The 25,297-nt window shown below is 49.1% G+C and overlaps 1 protein-coding gene and 1 long non-coding RNA gene across 2 annotated transcripts in view; one reads left to right on the top strand and one right to left on the bottom strand.

The window, feature by feature from the left end:
* LOC308627455 overlaps positions 1–17,298 on the bottom strand; it is a 39,262-nt gene extending 21,964 nt beyond the window's left edge. The window contains exon 1 of the long non-coding RNA XR_014017406.1: positions 16,152–17,298. This is a non-coding gene — a long non-coding RNA (uncharacterized lncRNA). The remainder of the gene's footprint in view (positions 1–16,151) is intronic.
* Positions 15,286–23,975, top strand: ACTR1B (actin related protein 1B). Its single transcript, XM_081253631.1, has 11 exons — positions 15,286–15,456; positions 17,305–17,369; positions 18,584–18,659; positions 19,716–19,841; positions 20,193–20,317; positions 20,560–20,776; positions 20,898–20,990; positions 21,087–21,261; positions 22,353–22,414; positions 22,668–22,708; positions 22,903–23,975. The coding sequence occupies exons 1-11, from the start codon at positions 15,409–15,411 to the stop codon at positions 23,003–23,005; spliced, it is 1,131 nt and encodes a 376-aa protein (XP_081109757.1). The 5' UTR covers positions 15,286–15,408; the 3' UTR covers positions 23,006–23,975.
* Positions 23,976–25,297: the final 1,322 nt, after the last annotated feature.

The raw sequence follows: 25,297 nt of genomic DNA, 5'->3' as shown, positions 1-25,297 counted from the left end.
AAAAATGGAATTGGCCTCAAGCCACATTTAGATCGCTCACTGCATACCTTAAAGATCTGGGAAGACAGAGGAAAATAAATCCATTTTGTGCTTAGGAAGTGGTCAAGCATCGAGTAAAGCTCCGAGAAGGGAGAAAAAGCCATAAGGCTGATGACCGAAGGACACTTTTCGAGAAGGTGATGTCATTTTTGGGAACATGTAAAAGTCCTAGAGAAATCTACCAACATGGCCAGTTGGGACATGCCACAAAGTCTGAGAGGGAATGGTACACTTTTTCCAGGGGACCAAGCTCAGTGGGGTACCAGGGACTCCAGGCCCCCTCCAGTGTCATAACCAGGGTGGGGAGGGGGACAGGAGTGCTCACTGTCAGCATCTGTATTTGACAGTTCTTTCATACAGCAACTACTTGAAAGGAAAATGCTACCCTCCCTGTTCTCCACTGGCAACGTTTCGAGCACATCAGCAGCACAGGTGGAGCCCACTCAGCAGAAGACAGAAGGAGGTCTTGCCCTGGGTGCACTGGGCAACTGGTCTAGTGAGAACATCTAAGGACTAGTCATAAGCAACTGCAAATTATTGTTCAATGTGGTGTCTGTGAAACTCTTTCTGCCTAAAAGTTCTTCCAGGTGTCCTTAAAAGGGATACAAATTATGCAAGTGTAACTGGTGTGTCTTACAGGCATCCTGCATTCAAACAGCGGCACTGTCTCCTACTAGCTGCTTGACCTCCGGCAAGTTACTTAACTTCAGTATCTACATATGGAAAATGGGGGCATAATAATAATGGTGCTACACACATAGGACTGCTGTGGGCATTAAATAATGTAGTTGAAAAACTCCTTTGGTACTCAGTGCTCAGTGTACATTAATTTTATCATTATAACAGTGATCATTATTTTTTCAGAATGTACCATTCACTCCTTCATCCACACATTTATTCCTTTAGAAAATCTTATTCAGCTCCTACCTTTATCAGACCCTAACTCCTCAGCCCTGGGGAAAGACAGTCTAGTGAATGCAACAGTTATTTTTATGATTTGCCTTATGGTCATTTCAGCATATGTACCAGAAGGATGATTACCCGTAAATTTAAAGGGGGAAATAGACAGTCCTAAATACAATAAGGCATTAAGTAGAATATAATGTATGCAAAGAAAAGATGGAGGTTATAAATTAATTCTGACGTTAAAAGAACAAACATTTTGTCCTGGTTCCTATGAAGGAAAATAGCAGTTCCTTATTTGAAAGCAATTAAGAGAAGGAATTGCTTTACAAATCAAAAGACCAAGCTAGAGAGTAAGCTGTGTGTCCCCCAAGTAGATCATTCAATTACATTTAAACAATGAACAATTGTATTTATTATTCAGGGTGTCCTAGCACTATAATGTGCACTCCTGGACAGGCCACACCTAACATTTGCAGAGACTAGCGCAAGAGTACAAATGGAGACACACCCATCATATGTATCAATATTTAAAGGTTCTAGGGCTTCCCTGGTGGCGCAGTGGTTGAGAGTCCGCCTGCCGATGCAGGGGACGCGGGTTCGTGCCCCGGTCTGGGAGGATCCCGCATGCTGCGGAGCGGCTGGGCCCGTGAGCCATGGCTGCTGGGCCTGCGCGTCTGGAGCCTGTGCTCCCCAACGGGAGAGGCCGTGGCGGTGAGAGGCCCGCGTACCGCCAAAAAAAAAAAAAAAAAAAAACACACAAGCAGGGTTTCCCTGGTGGCGCAGTGGTTAAGAATCTGCCTGCCAATGCAGGGGACACCGGTTTGAGCCCTGGTCCAGGAAGATCCCACATGCCACGGAGCAGCTAAGCCCGTGCACCACAACTACTGAGCCTGCACTCTAGATCCTGCGAGCCACAACTACTGAGCCCATGTGCCACAACTACTGAGCCCCTGTGCCACAACTACTGAAGCCCGCGCACCTAGAGCCTGTGCTCTGCAACAAGAGAAGCTACCGCAATGAGAAGCCCGTGCACCACAACAAAGAGTAGCCCCCGCTCACCGCAACTAGAGAAAGCCCACGCACAGCAACAAACACCCAACGCAGCCAAAAATAAATTAATTAAATAAATTATTTTTTTAATGCAAGCAAAGAGAAATTGACAGATACATTCTCAAAATGTGAATATATGTACTCATATGTATATATGTATGTATGTATGCATTTATGTGTGTGTATATGTATGTACCTTAGTCATCTTAGTTCTATAACCAGCATCTAAATCAGGAAACACTAAAGGCATTTCCTCTAAGAGCAGGAACAAGGCAGGATGCCTGCTGCATCTCCACTAGTACTCAAGATTGTCCTAGAGGTATTAGCATAGACGATTAGACATGATAAAGAAATCAGAAGCACAATAATTGGTAAAGTAAAACTATTTCTATTTTCAGATGATATAATGGCATAACCTAGAATTGCATGAGGTGGTTGAATATAAAATTAATATACAGAAGTCAATTGCCTTTCTATACCAAAACACTAATTAGGTAGAGGATATAATGGTAGGGAAACCCCCCTTTACAATGACACAGAAGATTAAATTACTTAGGAATAAACTTAAGATATGTGCAAAATCTACATGAGGAAAACTTAAACACACTGAAAGAGCTCAAAGTAAACTTAAAGAAATTGGAAAGACCTCCCCTTTTCTAGGATAGGTTTGACTTACTATCCATTTCCCCAAAGTGAAATTGCATTATAAATTGAAAGCAGTGCCAATAAAAACACCAACAGGCTTCTAATCAAGTTAGACAAGTTAATACTAAAGTTCATGGGGAAAACAAACATGCAAAAATAACCAGGAAAACACTGAAAAAACAAAAACTGCCAAAAGGGGACTAGTCCTGCAAGACATGAAAGCATACTGTCTCAGCCTCTGTAATTAAAACAGTGTAGTATTGTCATGTTCAGAGACCAATAGACCAGTGTTTAGGCTAGAAAGCCCAGAAGTAGACCCAGTACTTATGGGAATTTAGTATATGATAAAGGGGGCTTCCCGGGTCACTGGAGCAAAGATGGACTTTTTACTAAATGGTGTTGGGACAAATGGGTAGCTATTTCACAGAAAAATGGGATGATGTGGACTGTGTTGATGAAGCCATTCTAGCCCATGTGTGGTCCTCAGCACAAAAGCATCCTCTCACTTCTCCCGGCGGAGATCCAGGCACCAAAAAGATGCCCAACTATATTTAATTTATGATTATCATGCAATTTACAGAAGGAAATGTGTAGTGTAAATTCAGGGATACTAGAAGTATTCATTTTAAAGAGACTTCTGTGGTAAATTGATCTCCGAAAACCATCTCAGCCAGTGGCTCCAAACACCAGGGGCTGGTATCTGGCCGACTGTATCCAAGTCACTCAGAGAATATGCAAAGATGTGCAGAACCTGGACTCCGCTTCTAGAGATTCTTGGTGGGTTCCGAGAATAAGGATTTTTAATAAGCTGTTTCCATTCCACATCCTCTTCCCCGTGGCTGATGCACAGTTGGGCTTGGGAACCACTGACCTAGTTCCTATTCCTGCACCCAGGAAAGACCACATATTCGCCAACTCAGACAGTGACATATTTGGCCTTTTTGTTTTGTTTTTTGGCCATACCACACGGCTTTCAGGATCTTAGTTCCCCTACCAGGGATCAAACTCGTGCCCCCTGCAGTGGAAGCACTGAGTCCTAACCACTGGACAGCCAGGGAATTCCCTATTTTTCTTTTTAAATTTTTACATCTGTCTAGGGAAGAAATGATGCATGGGATTCTAGTGCCTTATCCTGAGGAAGTAGTTCCTCTTCAGAAGCCCATTTGCTTCCATCATAATCGGATCTGAGATGAGCCTTTGCTTTGATGGAGAGAGCGCCTCTGGGGTACCACTTCCAGAAAGTGCTCACTAGCCCCGTCCCCCAGGGGTTGGGGAGAGACTTCACTGTTCAGTTTGGGAGACGGATTCAGGTGCCTCTTACTGGCTCCTTTCTCCTTGCCTCTGTCTCTCTGTCTCTATCCCTCTGCAGAGAGCAAACGTTTTGATCTGCTCCTCTATGCTGTGAATTTTACAAAAGCAAACTCTCACGGAGGGGGTTTGGAGAAGGCAAGGGTATCCTAAACCTTACCAGTGACTGGAGCACTCTTCCTAATTCCAGGTGAAGCACCCACGTTATCCAGCCAAGTATTCCTGGAGAGAATGGTCTGAGCTCCATCTGCTGGACCCTCAGCTCAGTCTCACATTTGGTTCTGAACTCAGGCAAGAGGAAGAAGAGGTATCACTTATTGACCCCTAGCTCCAATTTTATCTATTTGCATTTACTATTATTGGAAATTCTGTCCATGCTGCCAGGGAAAAATTCGGATTCAGAATTCCCATCAACATTGGCTCCTGTGATGATAAAACACATGAAAACAAATTGAAAAATTTTTATCAGTACACCCTTACAAGCCCCTTGGGCCCATATTTTCAGTGTTTTTTAAATTCTTTTTCATTATGGTTTATCCCAGGATATTGAGTAGAGTTCCCTGTGCTCTACAGTAGGACCTTGTTGTTTATCCATCCTATATATACTAGTTTGCATCTGCTAATCCCAAACTCCCAATCCAGTGTTGAAATGCTAAAATAGAATTCAACTTGTACTTGGAAATGTGTGTTTGAAAGTTTATATGTTATTGTAGAGAGAAGCACCAGCTGATTGCTGATTGCAGAGGCTGGAGCCCAGGCAGATGCTGTGGGAAAGGAACCTCAGGAATTGGAATTCACATCTGTATGCAATAGTCCAACAAGTTCTCACTCCTCTGCTACCCAGGCACTAAGGTGCACTGCTGGCAATTTCTGATTCCCATTTCTATCCTTATGACCTGTGATCGAATACCTGCCTTAATTCTCAAAGTGTTACTTAAAACATAATAATGATATGAAGCTGCTTTAAAGGGAAGAGTGTGTTCATCACTTTTGTTATTTCTACGGCTGGGCCTAGGGCAAGTGATTTCTTTTGTCCTTGGTCGTATCCGTGGAATGAGGTACTAAAGACTGCACCAGCTCTCACCCAGGGCTGAGATTAGCCTCAAAGCAGGTCACGCACGTGGAAGTATAAAGCGTGTTGGGCGGAAAGTTATTACACCACTCGGGGCTCCCGGTGTAAGGAACGGTAAACACCATTTGCAATTCCAGTCCCTGTCCTCTGAATAGCCTCCAGAGAGTAAGAACCTGTCAGACACATGAAGTTAAGGGACTTCCCTAAAATAGAAGGATAGTTACACTTTCATCTTGGAGGTTATAGAGAGGATTTCAGACAACTCTTTCCTTCATATCTCTATTTGTCTTTGCTGCACAAGTAGCTGTTTTAAAGAACGGTAAAATGATAGCTTAGTACCTATAATACAGTACATAGGCCTATAGAAAAATGTGCACTGAAAGAGTTTTAAACACATATACTTGCTTTCTTTTGTGTCTCTCTTTGTAATTGATTTGCCTGCTGTTCTTCTTGTTTCTTCTAGAATTTCATCTCAAGTGAAGTAAATAAAGGCATATTAATACCAGCAGTGGAGATCTGATGTTTTTCCCTGTAAAGCAGTCTATAAATACAGTGAATAAATGATACAAACTCAATGAATATGTGAAATTACACTCTAAAATTCCTTCTCTTGGGAAGGGAAATTCTAATAACATAAATCATTTCTGAAAATTTTTGATTCCACTAGATGTCCGGGGCAGTAAACATTGCCCACTAAAGATATGTAGCTAGAAACTTCGCCCCAAATCTTATGATATGTAGTGTCATCATTTTCCTTCTTATTCTTGCTGTCATTCTGACCCATCTCTGAGACTTTCCCCAGGATGGCCCATAAATATGGGTGAAGGCCGGAGGGTAAAAATAAAGCAAAACAGAGTTTTAGTCAGAAAGCTCTTTGTTTATAAACTGTTCCTCATGTTTCATGTTACATTTTTTGAACTATATTAATTTCTCCTTCCCTTTTAAAGTTTTCAGTCTTCTACTATTCCCTGGGGACAGTAGTTTTGTTTGTGCTTCTAGGTTTACTTTGAAAAGCAACAGAAAGTCATCATCACAAATGCCATTCATTTTGTGTATATTCTGAGTCCTTTTTCAAAGGTTGTTGGTATATTGGTGGGTGGTCTACTCACCTGATGGAATAAATGCTGAACAATAAGGACACAAAAAGCTTAACCATTACTTCACTCATTCAAGATGATGAGTTCTCACATCCCCTTCCTTGATGAATGCATTGACCTACAAGTTCCTGAACTGCTGCTCAGAGAGAACTTGGCAAGTTTATCAGTGGCCCACCAATGCCAAGGCCAACACTGGCCCGGCACTGGGTGGGTCAGTAGGCCTAGGCGGGTGATGGGATCCTTCTAAACCCTGCACCAGCCACGCAACTTCAGATGCAGCCACTCCCCTTCCACACATGTGGGGCTGGATTCAGAGACACAGGGCACCTGCCAAGAAGAGAAAGGTGTTCTCATTCCTAGATGGGAATTCCTGAAAGCGTGGATAGTGGGACTGCAAGAGCTATCTGCATCCATTCATTCATTCAGTTATGGTCACTGACCACCAATCAATCAGCCAGACAGTACCGATTTATTGAAGCCTCTTTTTTTTTTGCGGTACGCGGGTCTCTCACTGCTGTGGCCCCTCCCGTTGCGGAGCACAGGCTCCGTATGCGCAGGCTCAGCGGCCATGGCTCACGGGCCCAGCCACTCCGCAGCATGTGGGATCTTCCCAGACCAGGGCACAAACCCCTGTCCCCTGCATTGTCAGGCGGACTCTCAACCACTGCACCACCAGGGAAGCCCTCCAGTACACATTTGAACACTGCATGATCTTGGGCAGTGAAGTTCTGTGGGATTTGGTTTTCTCATCTGAAACTGGAGGGAAAGATGCCGACCACAGGAGGGCTATGAGGAGGGGGGACAGAATTCGCTGATGTGACATGGAGACTGAAAGTGCTCTCCCCTCATCCTGTCTCAGTGCTACTATCTATGATGAATGACAGTAAACAGCGCTGGTTCCAAGCAAGGTCATGTTCAGCCCTCAGCTGGGGAAGGAACAGAGACAGATGGACACACGGCTCAGGGGCTTTTCAACAAAAACTCTCCTCTCCACAGGCAATGAGGCCAATGAGCAGTGACTGACCATTCTGGAAATGTGATGCTTTCTTGTTTGGGAAGAAAGGAAACAATACTGCATACTCTGCACTAATCCCCACTGTGGGTCTATATTTGGGAGGGGCTCGGGGACCTGAGGTCATCCCGACATGACTGGTTTGATAAGCACAAGGAATTCCTGATGTTGTCATTGAGGAATGAGATGGGAAAAAAATGAAGGTGCAAACGCAGGTGAACCGGCTTCGCAATCTCCCTAGGACGGCATGGATGGATGTTAAGACTTCTGCTGACCTGCATGTGGTTACATCAAGGATATGAATTAATTGTGCTAAAAGATGGTAGTGACCTGTGGAGATTTTGAGTTATATTATCAGGCTTTTCTTTTTGGAGGTCATGATGTCTGTGACACATTTTCCTAATTCAAGGTCAAGGCCAGGCCTTTTCTCTGGCCCCTGGGGAGTGGGCAAACCCATCAGGGAGGAGAAACTTGTCCCTTAAAGAAGGTGTTTCAGGCCACAGCACCCACCTATTCTGAGTTCCACAGAGTATTCATTGTCTCCAAGGGTCTGAACTTTTAACTCAAAACCAAGACAACACTAGTTTCCTCAGTCTGCATAGACATTGAGTAATCTGTGCACATGGCAGGTTTCAATTCTACAGGAAAATCGCTAATTAGGTGGTTAATGGTGCATGGATATGATGGCTTTTTTGGTAAATGAAAGAAACAAGTTCTCTCTTGCTGAGATGTTAGTGAATCATTAAGAATCAATACAGTGGAAGTGTATGTAAGCCCATGCAGTAAAATACTTGTTCACGAAAACCCTTTGGTTTTTAAAGTGCCCTGACAAGAGGAGTTACTGTCTCCCCTTTTCTTGGTGTCACCCCTGACTGACTGCAAATGTACCTACTGTCCTTCATGACACATGACACTGTTTTGTGATATTGGTCTGCTTAATTTTTGGAAAATAATACTGTAGCTTTTCTCCACAGACCCAATTTCTTTACATTGAGAGAATGTCCCAGAATGTGGTCAACCAATTAGTTTAGTAAATAGCAAAAGCGCTTCCAAATGCAGTAAGATCCTAAAAAGTAGAGCATGGAAATCTAATGTTCACTTTGAAAAAGTTATGTTCATAAGATGTGCATAACAGCGTTATTCAGATAGCCAAACGGTGGAAACAACCCAAATGCCCATCAACTGATAAATGGATTAACAAAATGTGGTAAATCCACACAATGGAATATCATTCAGCCATAAAAAGGAATGAATTCCTGAGGCATGCTACAACGTGGATGAACCCTGTTACACGTGTTAAATGAAAGAAACCTGTCACAAAAGACCATAGAGTGTGTGATTCCATATATGAAACGTCCAGAATAGACAAATCCATAGAACAGACAGTAGGTTAGTGGTTGCCAGGGGCTGTGGGAAAAGGTGGATGGGGAGTGACAGGAAGTGAGTGTGACATTACTTTTGGGGGTGATGAAAATGTTCTAAAATTAGATAGTGGTGGCTCACAACGCTGTGAATATACACTTTTAAAGGGTGTATTTTATGTTATGTGACTAATATATCAAACTGTTATTTAAAATATAGTGTGTGGGGCTTCCCTAGTGGCGCAGTGGTTGAGAGTCCGCCTGCCAATGCAGGGGACATGGGTTCATGCCCCGGTCGGGAAGGATCCCACATGCTGCGGAGCGGCTGGGCCCGTGAGCCATGGCCGCTGAGCCTGCGCGTCCGGAGCCTGTGCTCCGCAGAAGGAGAGGCCACAACAGTGAGAGGCCCGCGTACCGAAAAAAAATAAAAAAATAAAAAAATAAAAAAAAAATATATATATATATATACATAGTGTGTGTATATGAGAGGGTAGATTAAACATGATTGGCCTGATTAACACACAGAGGTTCATTATACTAATCTCTCTCCTTTTGTATATGTTTGAAAATTTTTATAATGAAAAGTGAAAATGTGCATGTGTGCTACCCGACCATGGAGCTCTGGATTTTGAGAAAGGTGTAAAGTTGGGGAAAACGTAAAGTTCTTCCTTCTCCTGAGCAAGGAATCCCTAGAGTAATCCGGGGAGGTAAAGCAGGAGTTCCTGTGAACACAGGAGTTCTTTGGGGGCCTGTTACCAACGAGATTTCAAACAACGCTGAGGGATAATAAAACCAAAGCAATGGCAGTTAAGCTAGCTTCAAACTCAAGATGCACAAGCACCCGTCTTTTGATCCCCGCTGCCCACGCCTCTACTTTCCCCCCATCTCAGCAACAAATCAATCCTTCTACTTGTTCAGGCCAAAATCCAGACTACATAACAGACTCCTGTCTTTCTCTCTCACCACACATCCAGTCCACAAGCAAATCCTCTCAGGTCAATTTTCACACACATCCCAAAACCTGGCTAAGCTTGCCCACCTCTACTGCCCCAACAGAAACCAACCAGCACCATCCTTATTTCACTGCTGCTGAAATAAGAGGCCACTGTTGAATGGCAATGAGTCCCCTTACCAAAATCTTCACCACCTCCTCTCCCACTTACCCCTCTTTTCCCTTCTATCTGCTCACATCACCAGAAGAGGAGAATATGGGATGCTTTGCAACCTGAGTATACCATAGGGCTCTTATGTAATCTACCAAGTGCCTTTAAGTGATCATCAGACTTTCTCTACTGTGATTCTCTTATTTCTAGCCAGATTTGTTGAGGTATGGCAGGAAAACATTGTAAAAAGTTAATAAACAGAAATCTCAATTAAATAACGTTGAGAGACCAGAAGGGGGAGCTCCTACTCCCAGAGCCCAACAGGAAGAAGAAACACTCCTCTTCATCCCTGGCAAGGGCTCAGCCAATGAAAAGCCATGGACTCTTTGTTTACTATAGCCTCCCCCAACTTCCTTTTCCCCTCTATAAAAGAGTTCTCCCTCTCTTGCTATGTGGGGACTTGCACATAGACACAATGGTTGCAGATCCCAAATTGCAATTCTCTGCAGACCCCAAATAAACCTTTTTTTTTTTCCTGGAAAAATAACTGACAGTCTACTTGTTTTAGGTCAACAATATCTATATTTACACAGTCATCCAAGTGTGGAGGGGGAATCAATAAACTTTTTCTGTAAAGAGCCAGATAGAAAATACTTTAGGCTTTGCAGGCTAGGTATGTCTCTGTCACATATTTTTCTTTGTTTGTTGTTGTTTTTACAACCTTTAAAAAATATAAAAAACACTGAAAAAAATCAGTGAAACCAAAAGTTAGTTCTTTGAGAAAATCAATAAAATATATAAACATCTAGCCAGACTGGTCAGGATAAAAAGACTGAGGACACATATTAACAGTATCAGGAATGAGAACACAGACATTACTAGAGATAGTAGAGGTTAAAAGGAAAATAAGTGTATATTATTAACAACTTTTTTCCATAGGTTCAACAAATTAGATAAAATGGACAGATTCCTTGACACAAACTAACAGAGTTTACTAAAGAAGAAATAAACCTGAATAGCTCTATAAAAAATAAATTGCTTTTCTTTTAAAAAGAAATCAGCTCCATATTAAAGGAATTGAATTTTTGGACAAAAACCTTCCCACAAAGAAAACTCAAAGCCCAGATGGCTTCACTTGTTAACTCTATCAATAAGGAAGAAACATCATCAATTCTACACAAACTCTTCTGAAAAACTGTAATTGAGAGAGTACTTTCCAATTCATTCTATGAGACCAGCATTATCCTGATAACAAGCCAAAGATATTACAGGAAAAGAAAAGTATAGGTCAGTATCTTTCATAAACATAGACGTAAGAATTCTTAACAAACTTTTAGCAGATTGAATCCAACAATATTTTTAAAGGATAATATATCATAACTAAATGACATTTATTCCAGGAATGTAAAACTGATTGAACATTCAAAAATAAATCAGTGTAATTCATCATGTTAATACAAAAATCATATGCTCATCACAACAGATGATCAGAAAAAGCATTTGACAAAATCAAACATCGATTCAGGATAAAACTCCCATTAACTAGAAAACAAAGGGAATTTTCTCAATTTGATAAAGAGTAGTTATACTCTTTATTGGGGGCTTACCTGCTGGCGCAGTGGTTAAGAATCTACCTGCCACTGCACGGGACACAGGTTCGAGTCCTGGCCCAGGAAGATCCCACATGCCATGGAGCAACTAAGCCCATGCGCCACAACTACTGAGCCTGAGCTCTAGAGCCAGCAAGCCACAACTACTGAGCCCACGTGCCACAAGTACTTAAGCCCGCACGCCTAGAGCCCGTGCTCCACAACAAGAGAAGCCATGAGAATGAGAAGCCCGCGCACCGCAATAAAGAATAACCCCTGCTCACCTCAACTAGAGAAAGCCCGCGCACAGCAATGAAGACCCAACACAACCAAAAATAAATAAATAAATAATTTTGTTTTTTTATTATTTATTTATTTATTGTTTTGCTGTACGCGGGCCTCTCACTGATGTAGCCTCTCCCATTGTGGAGCACAGGCTCCGGACGCGCAGGCTCAGCGGCCATGACTCACGGGCCCAGCCACTCCGCGGCATGTGGGATCTTCCCAGACCAGGGCATGAAACCGTGTCCCCTGCATCAGCAGGCGGACTCTCAACCACTGCGCCACCAGGGAAGCCCTAAATTTATTATTTTTTTAAAGTAATATATCGGGACATCCCTGGTGGTCCAATGGTTAGGACTCTGCACTTCCACTGCAGGGGGCACGGGTTCCATCCCTGGTTGAGGAACAAAGATCCCACAAGCTGCCCAGCGCAGCCAAAAAAAAAAAGGAATATATCATAAAGACAGACATATAGACCAATGGAATAGAATAGACAGCCCAGAAATAAGCCCCCACATATATGGTCAAGTGACTTTTGTCAAGGATGTTGAAACCTTTCAGCAGGGAAAGGTAAATCCTTTCAACAAATTGTGCTGGGAAAACTGGACATCCTTATGCAAAAGAATGAAATTGGACTCTTACCCAACCTCATACACAAAAATTAACTCAAATGGGTCAAAGACTTAAATATAAGAGCTAAAACTACAAAACTCTTAAAATAAAACATAGGGCAAAGCTTCAGGACATTGAATTTGGCAATGATATCTCAGATACGACATCAAAGGCACAGGCAACAATATAAAAAAATAGGGAAATTAGATTTCATGAAAATTTTTAACTTGTGTATCAAAAGACATTATTAACAGAGTAAAAAGGCAACCCATAGAAAATATCTGCAAACCACATATTTGATAAGGGATTAATATCCAAAATATAGAGAACTCCTAAAACTCACCAAAAAACCCAATTCAAAAATGGGTAAAGGGGACTTCCCTGGTGGCGCAGTGGTTAAGAATCCGCCTGCCAATGCAGGGGACACGGGTTCGAGCCCTGGTCCGGGAAGATCCCACATGCCATGGAGCAACTAAGCCCGTGCACCACAAGTACTGAGCCTGCGCTCTAGAGCCCGCGAAGCCACAACTACTGAGCCCATGTGCCACAACTACTGAAGCCCGTGCGCCTAAAGCCCGTGCTCCTCAACAAGAGAAACCACGGCAATGAGAAGCCTGCGCACCACAATAAAGAGCAGACTCTGCTCACCGCAACTAGAGAAAGCCCAAGCGCAGCAACGAAGACCCAACACAGCCAAAAAATTTTTAAAAAGGGGGTAAAGGACTTGAATAGACATTTACCCAAAGAAGATATACAAACAGCCAACAAGCAAATGAAAAGATACACAACATCATGAATCATTAGAGAAAGGCAAATCAGACCTATGATGAGCTACCACCTCATACCAATGAGGATGGATTATAATATGATCCAGCAATCCCATATCTGGTTATATATCCCAGAGAACTGAAAGCAGAGTCTCAAAGGGGTATTTATACACCAATGTTCACAGCAGTGTTATTTACAAGAGCTAAGGGCTTCCCTTCGGGTGGCGCAGTGGTTGAGAATCCGCCTGCCAATGCAGGGGACACGGGTTCGAGCCCTGGTCTGGGAAGACCCCACATGCCGCGGAGCAAGTAGGCCCGTGAGCCACAATTACTGAGCCTGCGTGTCTGGAGCCTGTGCTCCGCAACAAGAGAGGCCGCGATAGTGAGAGGCCCCGCGCACCGCGATGAAGAGTGGCCCTCACTTGCCGCAACTGGAGAAAGCCCTCGCACAGAAACGAAGACCCAACACAGCTATAAATAAATAAATGAATAAATATTTTTTAAAAAAAATTACAATAGCTAAAATGTGGAAGCAACCCAAGAATTTATCAGTAGATGAATGGATAAGCAAAATGTGGTATATACCTACAATGGGATATAATTCAGCTGTAAAAAGGAAGGAAATTCTGTCACATGGGGAATGGGAAGTTTAATGAGTATAGAGTTTCAGTTTTATAAGGTGAAAAAACTTCTGGAGATGGATGGTGGTAATGGTTGCACAACATTATGAATGTATTTAATACCATTGAACTGTACACTTAAAAATGGGTTAAGAAAAAGAATCTAAAAACGAGTGGATATACATATGACCCAGCAATCCCAATACTGGGCATATACCCGGAGAAAACCATAATTCAAAAAGACTCATGCACCCCAATGTTCATAGCAGCACTATTTACAATAGCCAGGACATGGAAACAACGTAAGTGTCCGTCAACAGAGGAATGGATAAAGAAGATGTGGTACATATATAGAATGGAATATTATTCAGCCATTAAAAGGAACAAAATTGGTTCATTTGTAGAGATGTGGATGGACCTAGAGAGTGTCATACAGAGTGAAGTAAGTCAGAAAGAAAAACAAGTATCGTATATTAACACATATATGTGGAATCTAGAAAAAATGGTATAGATGATCTTATTTGCAAAGCAGAGAGACAGAGAACAAGTTAAAAACAACAAAATTTAAAAGTTTACATTGTAAAAAGAATTTGCCCTTCATTTCTCCACATTTACGGTGGCCCCTTTCCCAAATTAAAGAGTCTTGAAGGTGCCTCATACACTGTTCAGAGCCATTCACACAGAACATTCTGGACACTGTGACTGGCTTTCTTTGCTTTGACTTAGCCATATGTCCTGATGTATTTCATATCAGATTATATAGAACTCCTTCATTATCTTAAACAATTGCACGTTGACCCATTTTATGAATGCATAGACACCAAATACAAATGAACACCTACCTATGATTCTATTTGCATAAGATTCCAAAATAGTCAAAACTAACCTGTGGTGACTGGTAGAATGCAGGATACTGGTCACCTCAGAGGAGGAATAGGGCAGTGAACGAGAGGGGTGGGAGGCTTCCAGGGAGCTGGTCATGCTCTGATTCTTAAACTCAGTGATGGTTATATGGGCGTGTCCACATGTTAATAATTCATTGAAATGTACACATGATTTCTGCACTCTTCTGTATGATGTCGTGCTTCAATTTTACCGAATTTAATCTCATAGTCTAGTGGGAAAGTTATACAGAGCGGCAAATAACTATGGCTCAGTTTGGTCAATGAATTGACCCCAACGCGGCTGGAGGCTGACCGCAAGCTAATCCCAGCTGCTGCCAGCTGGATAACCTTGGGCAAGTTACACACGCGTGAGCCTCCTCGGTTCCCAAATCTGTAAAATGGGAATAATAATACCTGATACAGTTATTGCAAGGGTGTAATATAGTAATCTATGTAAAGTGGGTAGGAGTGCTCCGCAAGCACATAGCAGGTGTCCCATTCACTCCAGCTACCGTTACCACGAAACTGTAATTTTTACAAGGAAAAGGATCTTCCTCAGTGTTCAGTAAAGAAATGCTTTGGGTGAAATATCCACCGCCGGTCTCCTCGGGGACGGCGAGCTCACGAAGAAGCGTGGTCGGAGGTGCTGGAGCTAGGGAAAGCAGTCTCCCTGGACAGGCGAACTCGCAGCCCACCGTTCTCTGACCGCGTCCTCCTTACGCGCGGGCAATGACGTCATCCCCCCGCGCGGTGCAGCCTACCTTGGAAGCTCCCCAGAGGTTCCTCCGGGCCATCTCCATTGGCTGGCCAGGACCGGCGGCCCCGCCCCTTTGCCCGCCGCGGGACTAGGGGGCCCGCCGTCAATATGCCCAGATGGGAGCGGTGATTGGCCGCGGGGCCCGCCCCCCAGAAAACTCCGCCGGGCTCGCGTAGGCTGCGCACTCGGGGGTGGGAGGGGCGCGGTACCGCGTCAGGAGACGCTGCCGTCCGGGTCAGCGCGCCAGGCCGCTGTTGGTCACTCCTGCAGCCCGCCTGCTGGGCAGGGCCGGCCCGGCCCGGCCATGGAATCCTACGACATCATCGCCAACCAGCCCGTGGTCATCGACAACGTGAGGCTCGGCAGCCGGGGGGAGGGCGCACGCGGCAGTGCACGCGGGGACCCCCGACAGACTCGGCTGGTCCCTCTAGCTCACTGCCCGCCCGCCACCCCTGCCGGCCGTCCCCACCTGGCCCTATAGTTGGGGCCACGGGGCCAGCCCCCCGCTGGCGCGGCGGAACCCCAGCCCGAGCCCTCCCTGAGCCGGGCGGGGAGGTCCGGAGAAGAAGGGGGTCCCATCGTTCTGGCGGCCCTTGGTCAGCATCCGGAGAGGTGGGGCGGCCCGGCCGAGGCACCCCGGACCTTTCTCAGTTGAGAGTGGGGTTACTGGGCAGGTTTCGACCCCAGCCACTTTACCTCTTCTCAGGCTGTGGCTCTGGCTGCCCTCTTGCACACTGCTGGCCCCATCTTCTGGAGAGGCTTGGCCTGGGGACCTCTACAACAGCTCTTTCCAAGTGCTGCACCCCCAGGCAGCACTACCAGAGTGGGCAGGCCCTACTGCGCCCTTTTCCTGGGACTGGGGAAAATGCAAGTTAAGCTGTGCCCACCCCATAGCCGCCACCACCTGGCTGGCCACTTGGCTACTTTGACCCTCTCTTTAAGTGCTCCCCGAGCCAAGCAGAAGTTCCACAGCCGGCAGGGCAGTGGAGAGAATTCAGGACTACTCTTCCCAGGACCCATAGAAGTTTGGAAACATTGTTTGCAAACCTCAGAGGAAAGTTGCCTGGCTTCATTGTGGTTTGTCCTTCAGCACTGGGGCTCAGCATGTTTTCTGGTCCACGGGAAGAAAATGAAGGGCGGGGATCTGTGGATCTGCCCCGAGCTGGGTATCTGCCTCTGGTGTGTGGGCCTTGGAGTTTTTGATAATGACTCACTTCTCTTTCTGGGATCTGTCTCCCTGTAATCCCTGAACGGCTGTCTTTTTTGGAGTACCCATGTAAGTGCCCTGAGTCACAGCAGGGGCTAGAGCTGGGCTTGGAGGATGCTCTCCATCAGGCTACAGGAAAGATCAGGCCAGTTCCTTGCTGGGCGGGCTAATCCACAAGTTAATGAGCTTAGAGGGCAACCTGTTTGGTCCCTCTGGGCTTCCAGCCCCTCCTCTGTAACTTGGGGATGTTTATTTCTGCTCTGCAGACCCCAAGGGTTGTGATGGAGATCTATGGGAAGAGGGGTTGAGAGGCTCATTCCTGCAGTGAGTGGGAGGTTTCTAGATGCCAGGTTCCCTTTAAGATATTCTAAGTCCAGCTTCCTTGCTGGAGCAGTGGCAAGACCAAGCTGTCCTCCTGTAGTCTCCGGAGAAGCCACTTGAGGAGAGGTGCCAGTTGTCCCAGTGAACCCAGGGATCTTCCCCAGCGGGTCCTGTATGTGGCCCGTGGTTGCTGAGGGGAGGGGGCCGGGGAGTGTTGAAAAAAGCTTATGGGTTGCTTCTAGCTGGGTTTTGGGAGTAGCTTGTGCTGCTATGGAGTCCTCCTGCCTGGAGCTGACCTTGGAGTGTGCAGATGAGGATGTACTTCGTGTTTTCTCTATCTCCACACTAGTGACATTTTGGCCTGGATAATTCTTGGTTATGTGGGGCTGTCCTGTGCCTTTTAAGATGTATAACAGCATCCCTGGCCTCTACCTAGAAGCCAGTGGCAGCCCCCGCTCCCCAGTCTCCAAACATTGTCAAATTTGGGGGAGGGGATGCAAAATCGCTCCCGGTTTTGAACCACTGGTATACCTGTAAACGGCCTTGCCCTCTTGGCAGGATCTCAGGCTGCCACCCCGGGCTGCCATGGTGGAGCAGCAGCCCTCTCCATGGCAGGGCACTGCCTTCATCTGGAGGTGAATGTTGGGAGCTAAACATTGTTTTTCTTTGCAGGGTTCGGGGGTGATCAAGGCTGGCTTTGCAGGAGACCAGATTCCCAAATACTGTTTCCCAAACTAGTAAGTGTTGCTCAGGCGGCATCCCTAACCCTTCGGTTTGCTTCCGCAGAGAACGGGGTCCTGTGTCACAGCTCTCTTTGAGGCCAACTCTTGTCCCCACCTGTAGGGAAAACTCCAGATTTGTGAAGCTGTTGCTCTTAAGGGCGCTGGAAGGAGAAGACATGTGCTCTGGGCTTCCCCCTCCTCTTTGGAGGCTGATTTTGGTCCCTCCTTTAGCCAGGAAGGAGGAGAAGCCATCAGCACTCCCCTCGGGACAAGGTGTGGTAGCAGCAGCAAGAATAGAAGAGAGACATCTCCAGGGGAGAGACCTAGACTCAGAGGAAACAGCGGGGGGGTGAATGCCACCCTTCCTCCCGGGAAATGTGTTCTTCAGGGCCCATTTATTTTCACACTCTAGAAAATATTTTGTTCAGTCAAGGAGGGCCTTTGCCTGAATGGTGCCAGTGGTGGCAGAGGTAAGGGGGAGGTGAAACCTGGAGAAAGCCTGGAGTGCTCCGGCCACTGTAGCCCATCGGGAAGTTTTCCCTCGGCCGTGTCTCGTCTCAAATCCTGGAGGTTTTAGGGTTTAGTGGCCCAAGCCGGGGTGGGGGAGTCCTAAGGCCCCTGAAGTGGCTGGCTGTATCAAGACAGAGCCAGCCTAGAGCATCCAGTGGGGCCTCAGCTTTCCTTTCTGAACTCAACGTTGAACGTAATTAAAGGTTCCTCTTGATGTGCAGGGAACTTGGGTCCGATTTTGGAATGGTAGCCCATCCACTCTGCCAAGAACTGCGTGTCTGTTCTGGAAGCCCTGGCAGCGGGAAGGGGCAGGACCGACGGAGTGAGAGAGGGGTGTACGAGGGAGCCACAGCCCCGTTTCCTGGGGCCACCCCCCCTTGGCCTGCCCTCCTGAAATCAAGAGCGTGGGCTGAGTCATCGTGGCTACAGAAGCTGACCCTCTGCCAGGGCTGACATTACAGAGCTCTCGGCCGTCTCTGGGAGGGCTGGTGGGAAATGGAAGTAACACCTTGCCTTCTGACCCTGAGTCTTCTGTCCTGCCAAGGCCTGCTCTGTAGTCCCGTGGCCCGTAGGCCTAGGTTCTGACCTTTGCCCCGTGGCCACCTCCTGATGCTTTGACTACAGTTACCCTCTTGACCATTGGAGTTGGACTTTGGTCTTCCTGGACTGGGCTCAGCTGTGCCCCCTGCCCACCTCCCTGACCTCTCCTGTCTTCGCAGTGTCGGGCGCCCCAAACACATGCGGGTGATGGCTGGAGCCCTGGAAGGGGACCTCTTCATCGGACCAAAAGCAGAGGTAATACCTACGGAGCCTGCCTTTTTCTGGGTTTGGGGTCCTCATTGTCCTAGGAGCCTTGACTGGTGATCAGAGCTGTACCGCCAGAGAGGGCCCTGGGAGTCTGTTCTCTGAGGCCATCTGCTGGGTGCCCTCCTGGCTCCAGGATCCAGGCTGCAGCTCAGCGGTCCTGCACCATGGTCCCTTTGCTCTGTGCGATGGGGCCATGGTTCCCGTATAGGGCAGCAGAATTAGACCTCTTCAAGCCCTGTCTTTTCGAAACTACAAAGGAAAGAACTGGTTAAAAAGTGACTTAAAAGTCTGAATCACTGGGACTTGATGACCTGAGTGAGAGGGCCAGCTCTTGTGCTCCAGCCGGGGAGACACCTAGAGGCTGCACGGCCAGATGAGGCCCTTGGGAGGAGGAGTGAATGGGGGTGAGGGTGGCAGGGATAACAGGCAAGTGCAGTTTAGGCACCTGGGGTGTCTACGGTGCGGGGTGCCGAGGGCTCGGGGTGCAGATAACGGGGCTCTCCCGAGGTGGGGTCAGGAGGAGCCGCGGCTGTGGGTGAGAGGCCGAGTGGCGCTGGGCAGGAAGGGGCACGTTTGGGGGGAAGTTGAAGGGCAGGTCCATGCGAGAGGCGTGAGCACTGGCTGAAGAGCCGGGAGGAGAGGTAGCTCACGGCATCCAGCTGTGCCCGGGAGGCGCAGCGGCAGCACGTGACCGCAGGAGGGGACCAAGTAGGATCGGCCTGCGTGGAGGCTCCTGGCGCTGAAGTGGTGGGGATGGAGGTCAGGCTGTGCTGGCAGTGAGTGTAGAGGACGAAGGGCTGTGGAGGGAGGGGGGGACTGCAGGGTGGGAGGGAGCACGCTGCCACCCTCTCTGGTCCTGGCCTTGGAGACTGGCTGGGCTCTGAGAGCCTGAGAAGCAGTTGGACAGATGAACCTGTGCTGGGCTCAGGACCTGTCACGGGGCATGGGGACGCCCGGCGAACGGATGGAGGGGCAGCTCCAGGCGCGCGGGGGGCAGTTGCTGGGTGAATGTCTGGTGCCACAGCTGGCCTCCCCCCTCCGCAGGAGCACCGGGGGCTGCTGGCCATCCGCTACCCCATGGAGCACGGCGTGGTGCGGGACTGGAACGACATGGAGCGCATCTGGCAGTACGTCTACTCCAAGGACCAGCTGCAGACCTTCTCCGAGGAGGTGGGGCAGGGGCCCCTCCCGCCGGGGGGCCCGGTTCTCCCTGCGGTGTCCTCTCCCTGCCTGCGGCGTCCCAGCCAGGCTTCCACGTTTCCTCTGGCTTTGTCAGGGCTTGCCGCCTCTGTGTTGCGTGGGCCTGGGTCCACACAGTCGGTGGCTGCCGAGCAGAATTTTCCAGGGAGGGCTGGATCTTTGGAAGAGTAAAACTACTGGCAGATGATGGGCCTGTGCCGTCGGGAGGGATGGCAGGCCGCAGCTTCATGTGCTCACAGGGGCGGGTGGCTCTCTGGAAGGATCGTTGCAGCGCCAGCACGCTGTCTTTGCACCTGCCGGCAACTCTGCCGTCTCTTGCAGCATCCTGTTCTTCTCACGGAAGCTCCGCTCAACCCATGTAAGAACCGGGAGAAGGCGGCAGAGGTGTTCTTCGAGACCTTCAACGTGCCAGCCCTGTTCATCTCCATGCAGGCCGTGCTTAGCCTGTGAGTGCTCCCTAAGCCCTGCGTCCCCTCCATCTCCGTCCTCCCTGGGGGCAGCCTCCTGCTCAGGATGACCAGGCGTCTGACTTCCCTGTAGAAACAGCCCCCTGATGACCGTCCCTTTAGGGAGTCCCACGGGTCCCTTTTTCAGACCAGATGATGCACATGTCCTGGGGTCCCTTCCAGGGGTGAGGAGGTCCCCATGCCTCAGTGGCTGAGGTGAAGGGATGCTGACCTGGTGACAGGTATGCAACAGGACGCACGACGGGAGTCGTTCTGGACTCAGGGGATGGGGTCACTCACGCCGTCCCCATCTATGAGGGCTTTGCCATGCCACACTCCATCATGCGGGTGGACATTGCCGGCCGCGACGTCTCCCGCTACCTCCGGCTGCAGCTGCGCAAGGAGGGGGTTGACTTTCACACCTCGGCTGAGTTTGAGGTTGTCCGGACCATCAAAGAGGTGACGCAGGGCAGAAGGTGGGGAACGGGGCGGGGGGTGGTCGGACCCGGCGTAAGGTTGAGCCCTGGGTGCGGGTGTCCCGGTTGCCGCCTCCTGAGGGCTGTGTCCCCACCCACTGCAGCGGGCCTGCTACCTGTCCATCAGCCCGCAGAAGGATGAGGCTCTGGAGACAGAGAAGGTGCAGTACACCTTGCCAGACGGCAGCACCCTCGACGTAAGTTGCCAGGCCGGCCCCGGGCGGGGGTGGGAGTGATGCCAGGACCTGGAGGAGGAGGAGGAGGCCTGTCTGCCTCAATCTTGTGTTCCCAAGGTGGGGCCAGCGCGGTTCCGGGCCCCCGAGCTGCTGTTCCAGCCAGACCTGATAGGGGATGAGAGCGAGGGGCTCCACGAGGTGCTGGCCTTCGCCATCCACAAGTCTGACATGGACCTTCGCCGGACGCTGTTCGCCAACATCGTGCTCTCCGGTGGCTCCACACTTTTCAAAGGTACCACAGTTGGGAGGTGGTAGAATGACTTGGAGGCCAAGGGCAGCTGGACCCTCAGACTGCAGCCCACTTCCTAGAAGCCTGGGAGATGGCCCATTTTCTGTTGGTTTTTTGGGTGCTCAGTTTTTGTTTTTGTTTTTGTTTTTTTTAAGAGAAAGATTTAAAATTTAATTTTGTTTACTTTGTAAAAAGGTGATAAGTTTAACGAGGTCTAAAATGTATTAGATGAAGTCCGCCTTCTCCCATTGTCCTGGTCACCCAGTTCCCTCACCACCGGAGTTGTTAGTTTCTCAGGTAACACCTGTGCGTGAATAAGCACTCCCTTTTTACACAGACCGTAGCATACTCTGAAGCTCCACGCCATGTATTTTTGACTTTGCACCACATCCAGAAGATCTTTCCTAGAGTGTAAGTTCTCTTATCTGGCCGTATGGGATGGATGTGCCATTTAACCATTAACCTGCAGATGGCCTTGGGGATGGTGAAATTCTTTCTGATCACAAAGATGCTCCAAGGGTTGACCTCATACACTGTTACTTCACGTGATGAGAATATACCTAAAAGAAAAATCCTAGGACTAGAATTGCTGAGTAAGAGGGTGCGTATGGGCATTTGTTACCTGGTAGATATCACCAGAGTTTCCCTCCTGAGAGGCTGTGCCACTTTCGCCCCCATCAGTTATGGACAAGAGTCCCCCGGCGCCATCCCGACACTGTGTGTGACGTTTGCCCATCTGCTGGGTAGAAGTGGCAGGCGTGTTCTCCTGACTCGTCGTTCGCCTTTGACTTTGCTTCTGGCGGTTTTGGCTCCAGAGCAGCGGGGGAGGGAGAGTGCAGGGGTCAGGCAGAGCTGAGTGACTTGGGGTTCTATCTCATGCTGCCTTCCTGAGGAAGGAAGCTGGGCCCACCCGTAGGCATGCTGCTGGATCTTTTATGCCTTTGGGGTGGCTTGCCCTTACCCTTCATCCTAGCAAGAATGACTAGAACAAGCGTGGCAGCAGCTGGGGCTGGGGCACCAGAGGTTGGATGCGGGGGAGCTAGTGGTAAAGGGTCGGATGTGGACCCCCAGTTGAGCCAGCCTTGTGTTCACAGGCTTTGGCGACCGATTACTAAGTGAAGTAAAGAAGCTTGCCCCCAAAGACGTCAAAATCAAGGTGAGGTTATGGGGAGTCCCCATGGGGCATGGGGGTGCTGGGCAACCTTGACCCGGGGAGGAAAGAGCAAGAACCACCCTCAGGTGCCCTCTGCCTTCCAGACCCAGCCCAGCCCTGCTGCTCCCCCTGCTGCCAGCTGAGGCACTAGCTGCCTGGCCTCGGGCACTGGGAGAAAGGCACCCCCCTCCCCGAGGCTGGGACAGGGGCTTCTGTGCGGGGATGGGGCAGTCACGTTGCCGCTTGCTCCCTCTAGATCTCGGCCCCTCAGGAACGGCTGTACTCCACGTGGATCGGGTGAGGCAGGGCTCCCGGGGAGGGCTCTGGGAGGAGACCACTGTGCCCTGGACACTTCTCCCCCGGTTGGCCCAGGCCAGGTGGAGGTGGGTGGGTTTCCCTCCCGGGTAAGGGAAGTGGAGCTCTGGGCGCCCAGGGAGGGCGGTTGGCTCAGCCCTCAGGTGCACAGGACTGCTCTCCCTCCCTCCTCACAGTGGCTCCATCCTGGCCTCGCTGGACACTTTTAAGAAGATGTGGGTATCCAAAAAGGAATATGAAGAGGATGGCTCCCGGGCTATTCATCGTAAAACCTTCTAGTGCCCGAGGAGGAAGGTGTAGCGTTGGGAAGACGGGAGGAAAGGGGAGCCAGAGTCCTTAACCCTTTCTGGTCCGGTTCACATACTAGGCCTCGGGGCCCCCTGCATGCCCTGAACCCCGGCGAGTGGTGCAACAATGCTTCCCTGCAGCCCTCCACACACACACACACGCACACAGTAACATTAGCTGCATGGATGGGAGGCTTGAGCTGGAAGATAGGAATTGCGGGGCCCAGCTTTGGGCGGTTCTGGGTGTCCCCCTTGGCAGAACCAATTAGGCCCATGGCTCTCTGCTGCCCCAAGCTCCAAGGCCAGACACCCAAATATCCCCATTTTCTCCGACAGGGCCAGAGTGCCTGGATGCCTGTGTAACTAGCCTTGGGGAGTGGGGTGGAGGAGGAGGCAGCCAGCAGCTCCCCGCCAGTGTGTCACTGCTTCTCACGCCACCTCCTCTTCCTGACCCGACGGAGTAGCCCGGAGGGCCACACCTAGGCATCCCTGACGCTTTCACACTTTGTTCTCCCATCTTTCTGGATGGGTGCCTTGGTGTAGACTGAGTTCGTGTCAGTCTTCCGTCCCCCATAAGGGGTCTGGACCGGGGTCCGACCCCTTGGAGCCAGAGCAGAGAATGCACTGGGTTTGGGCGGCCGCAGCGTGTTGCGTTCTCTCCTTCAGAGCACTTCATTGACTTGCTGCTTCCTGTCCTTTACACCAGTACCTGGGACAGGAAGGGGGAACGGTCTTCATTTGTTGAAGGGAAGCCACTTAATCACAAGTCAGACCTAGTGGGGGTGAGGAGGGCACACTTCCTCCTCCCACCTCTCCCACAAAAGAGGTCTTCATTTACCTTGTGGCCAGGACCCCCATCTCCCTCTCCCACAAATGTACAATAATTTAACACAGTTGCCTGAAAAAAATTTTTTTGTAAATCATTATAGTAATAATTATGGACAAGGCCCAGTGTGTGGCTCTGTTTTCTTGTGGTTCTTTGCGCTGTTGTTTGCTCATCCATCCCTGAGGACCAAAGCAGCACGGCACCGGCTCTAGCTCAGAAGCCTGAGATTTCAGTGGTTGGCGGGGCAACGTGGCACACGAGGCCCCAGGAGGCTGGGCTCTCAACCTGGTGGCGGAGTTCCCCAGCCTCTTCACACGCTTGCTGCAGTCTGCCAGGAGAAGCAGAGAACAGGCTGCCTTCCTCCCCGTTATTCTTGGATGGGGCCTTGTGGCAGGCGGGGCTGGGGCTTGGTGCATCCACGCCCTCACCTGTTCTGTTAGAGCACCTCTGCTGCCCGGCTCAGATGTAGCTGAGGCCAATAGACCAACCCTGATCCAGGATCCAAGTTCAGCCAAGTCAGGAAGTGGGGTGATGGGAGAGATGTAGAAGGCTGTATCGATGAGCTGGGCTCTGAGAGAATAAGCTGAGCAGCAAGGAGAGGCAGGGCAGTGGAGGGAGAGGGAGCAGTGAGAAGTGAGTTCAGAGCGTCTACCCTCTCCTTCCTCATCAAGTACTGACGTCAAGAACTACAGTATGTCCAGGAGGTGCCTTGTGTTTGGAGCCAGTGGTAAACAAGACATATCTTTGCCCCTAAAAACATACAGATCAGGGGAGAAAGATAAACAGGGCATTTCAGTACAGAGCTGGGGGGCCAAGAGGAGGGGCATCTAAGCCAGCAGGTGGGGCAGGCAGACTTGCACAGGTGCAGGAGGGGTTAGCCAGGTAAAGAGGGGGTGTTCCTGGGAGAGGTAAGAGTTCAAGGACATACCTGGGACCGGTGGGGCTAGAAAAAAAGGACATGGACCCAAGTGAGGCCAAGGCGCACGGCAGCGTGAGTGGTCTCTGGCTATAATGTGAGGTAAACCATAGGGGTAAGTGGGGGCCAGCACGTAGGGGGCCTTGAGAGGGTTTTTAGCTGTGTCCTGAGTGATGGGCAGTCAGTCAGGGGCGCGTGGTTATCACAGCTGTGTGTTGAAGGCCATGGACTTGGTGGAGCTGAGGGAGGGCCCAGGACTCGAGAGATCAGGCAGGAGGGGAGAGGTCACTGAGTCAGGCCTGTCTTCAGAGAACATTTTGTGAGGCTTTGTGGTCACAGCGTGCCTGTCCCCAAGGGGGAAACAGAATTAACAGAGAAACCTTTGTTTGGGGTTCTGTTTATGGTACCACTTTTCTCCCAACCACACAGGCTTAGAGCCTTGTCACTTTGCGTTCTCCCTCTTACCTTCCCCACATTCTGTCAGTTGCCAGGTTCTGTTGGTTCTGTAGTGCCTTTCCCACCTGGTTTCTTTTTCACGGTAG

This window comes from Mesoplodon bidens, assembly GCF_964165515.1.
Source record: "Mesoplodon bidens genome assembly, chromosome: 14".
NCBI classification, from domain to species: domain Eukaryota; kingdom Metazoa; phylum Chordata; class Mammalia; order Artiodactyla; family Ziphiidae; genus Mesoplodon; species Mesoplodon bidens.
The sequence above is the reverse complement of the archived record's forward strand: the minus strand, read 5'-3'. Positions and strand labels throughout refer to the sequence as shown.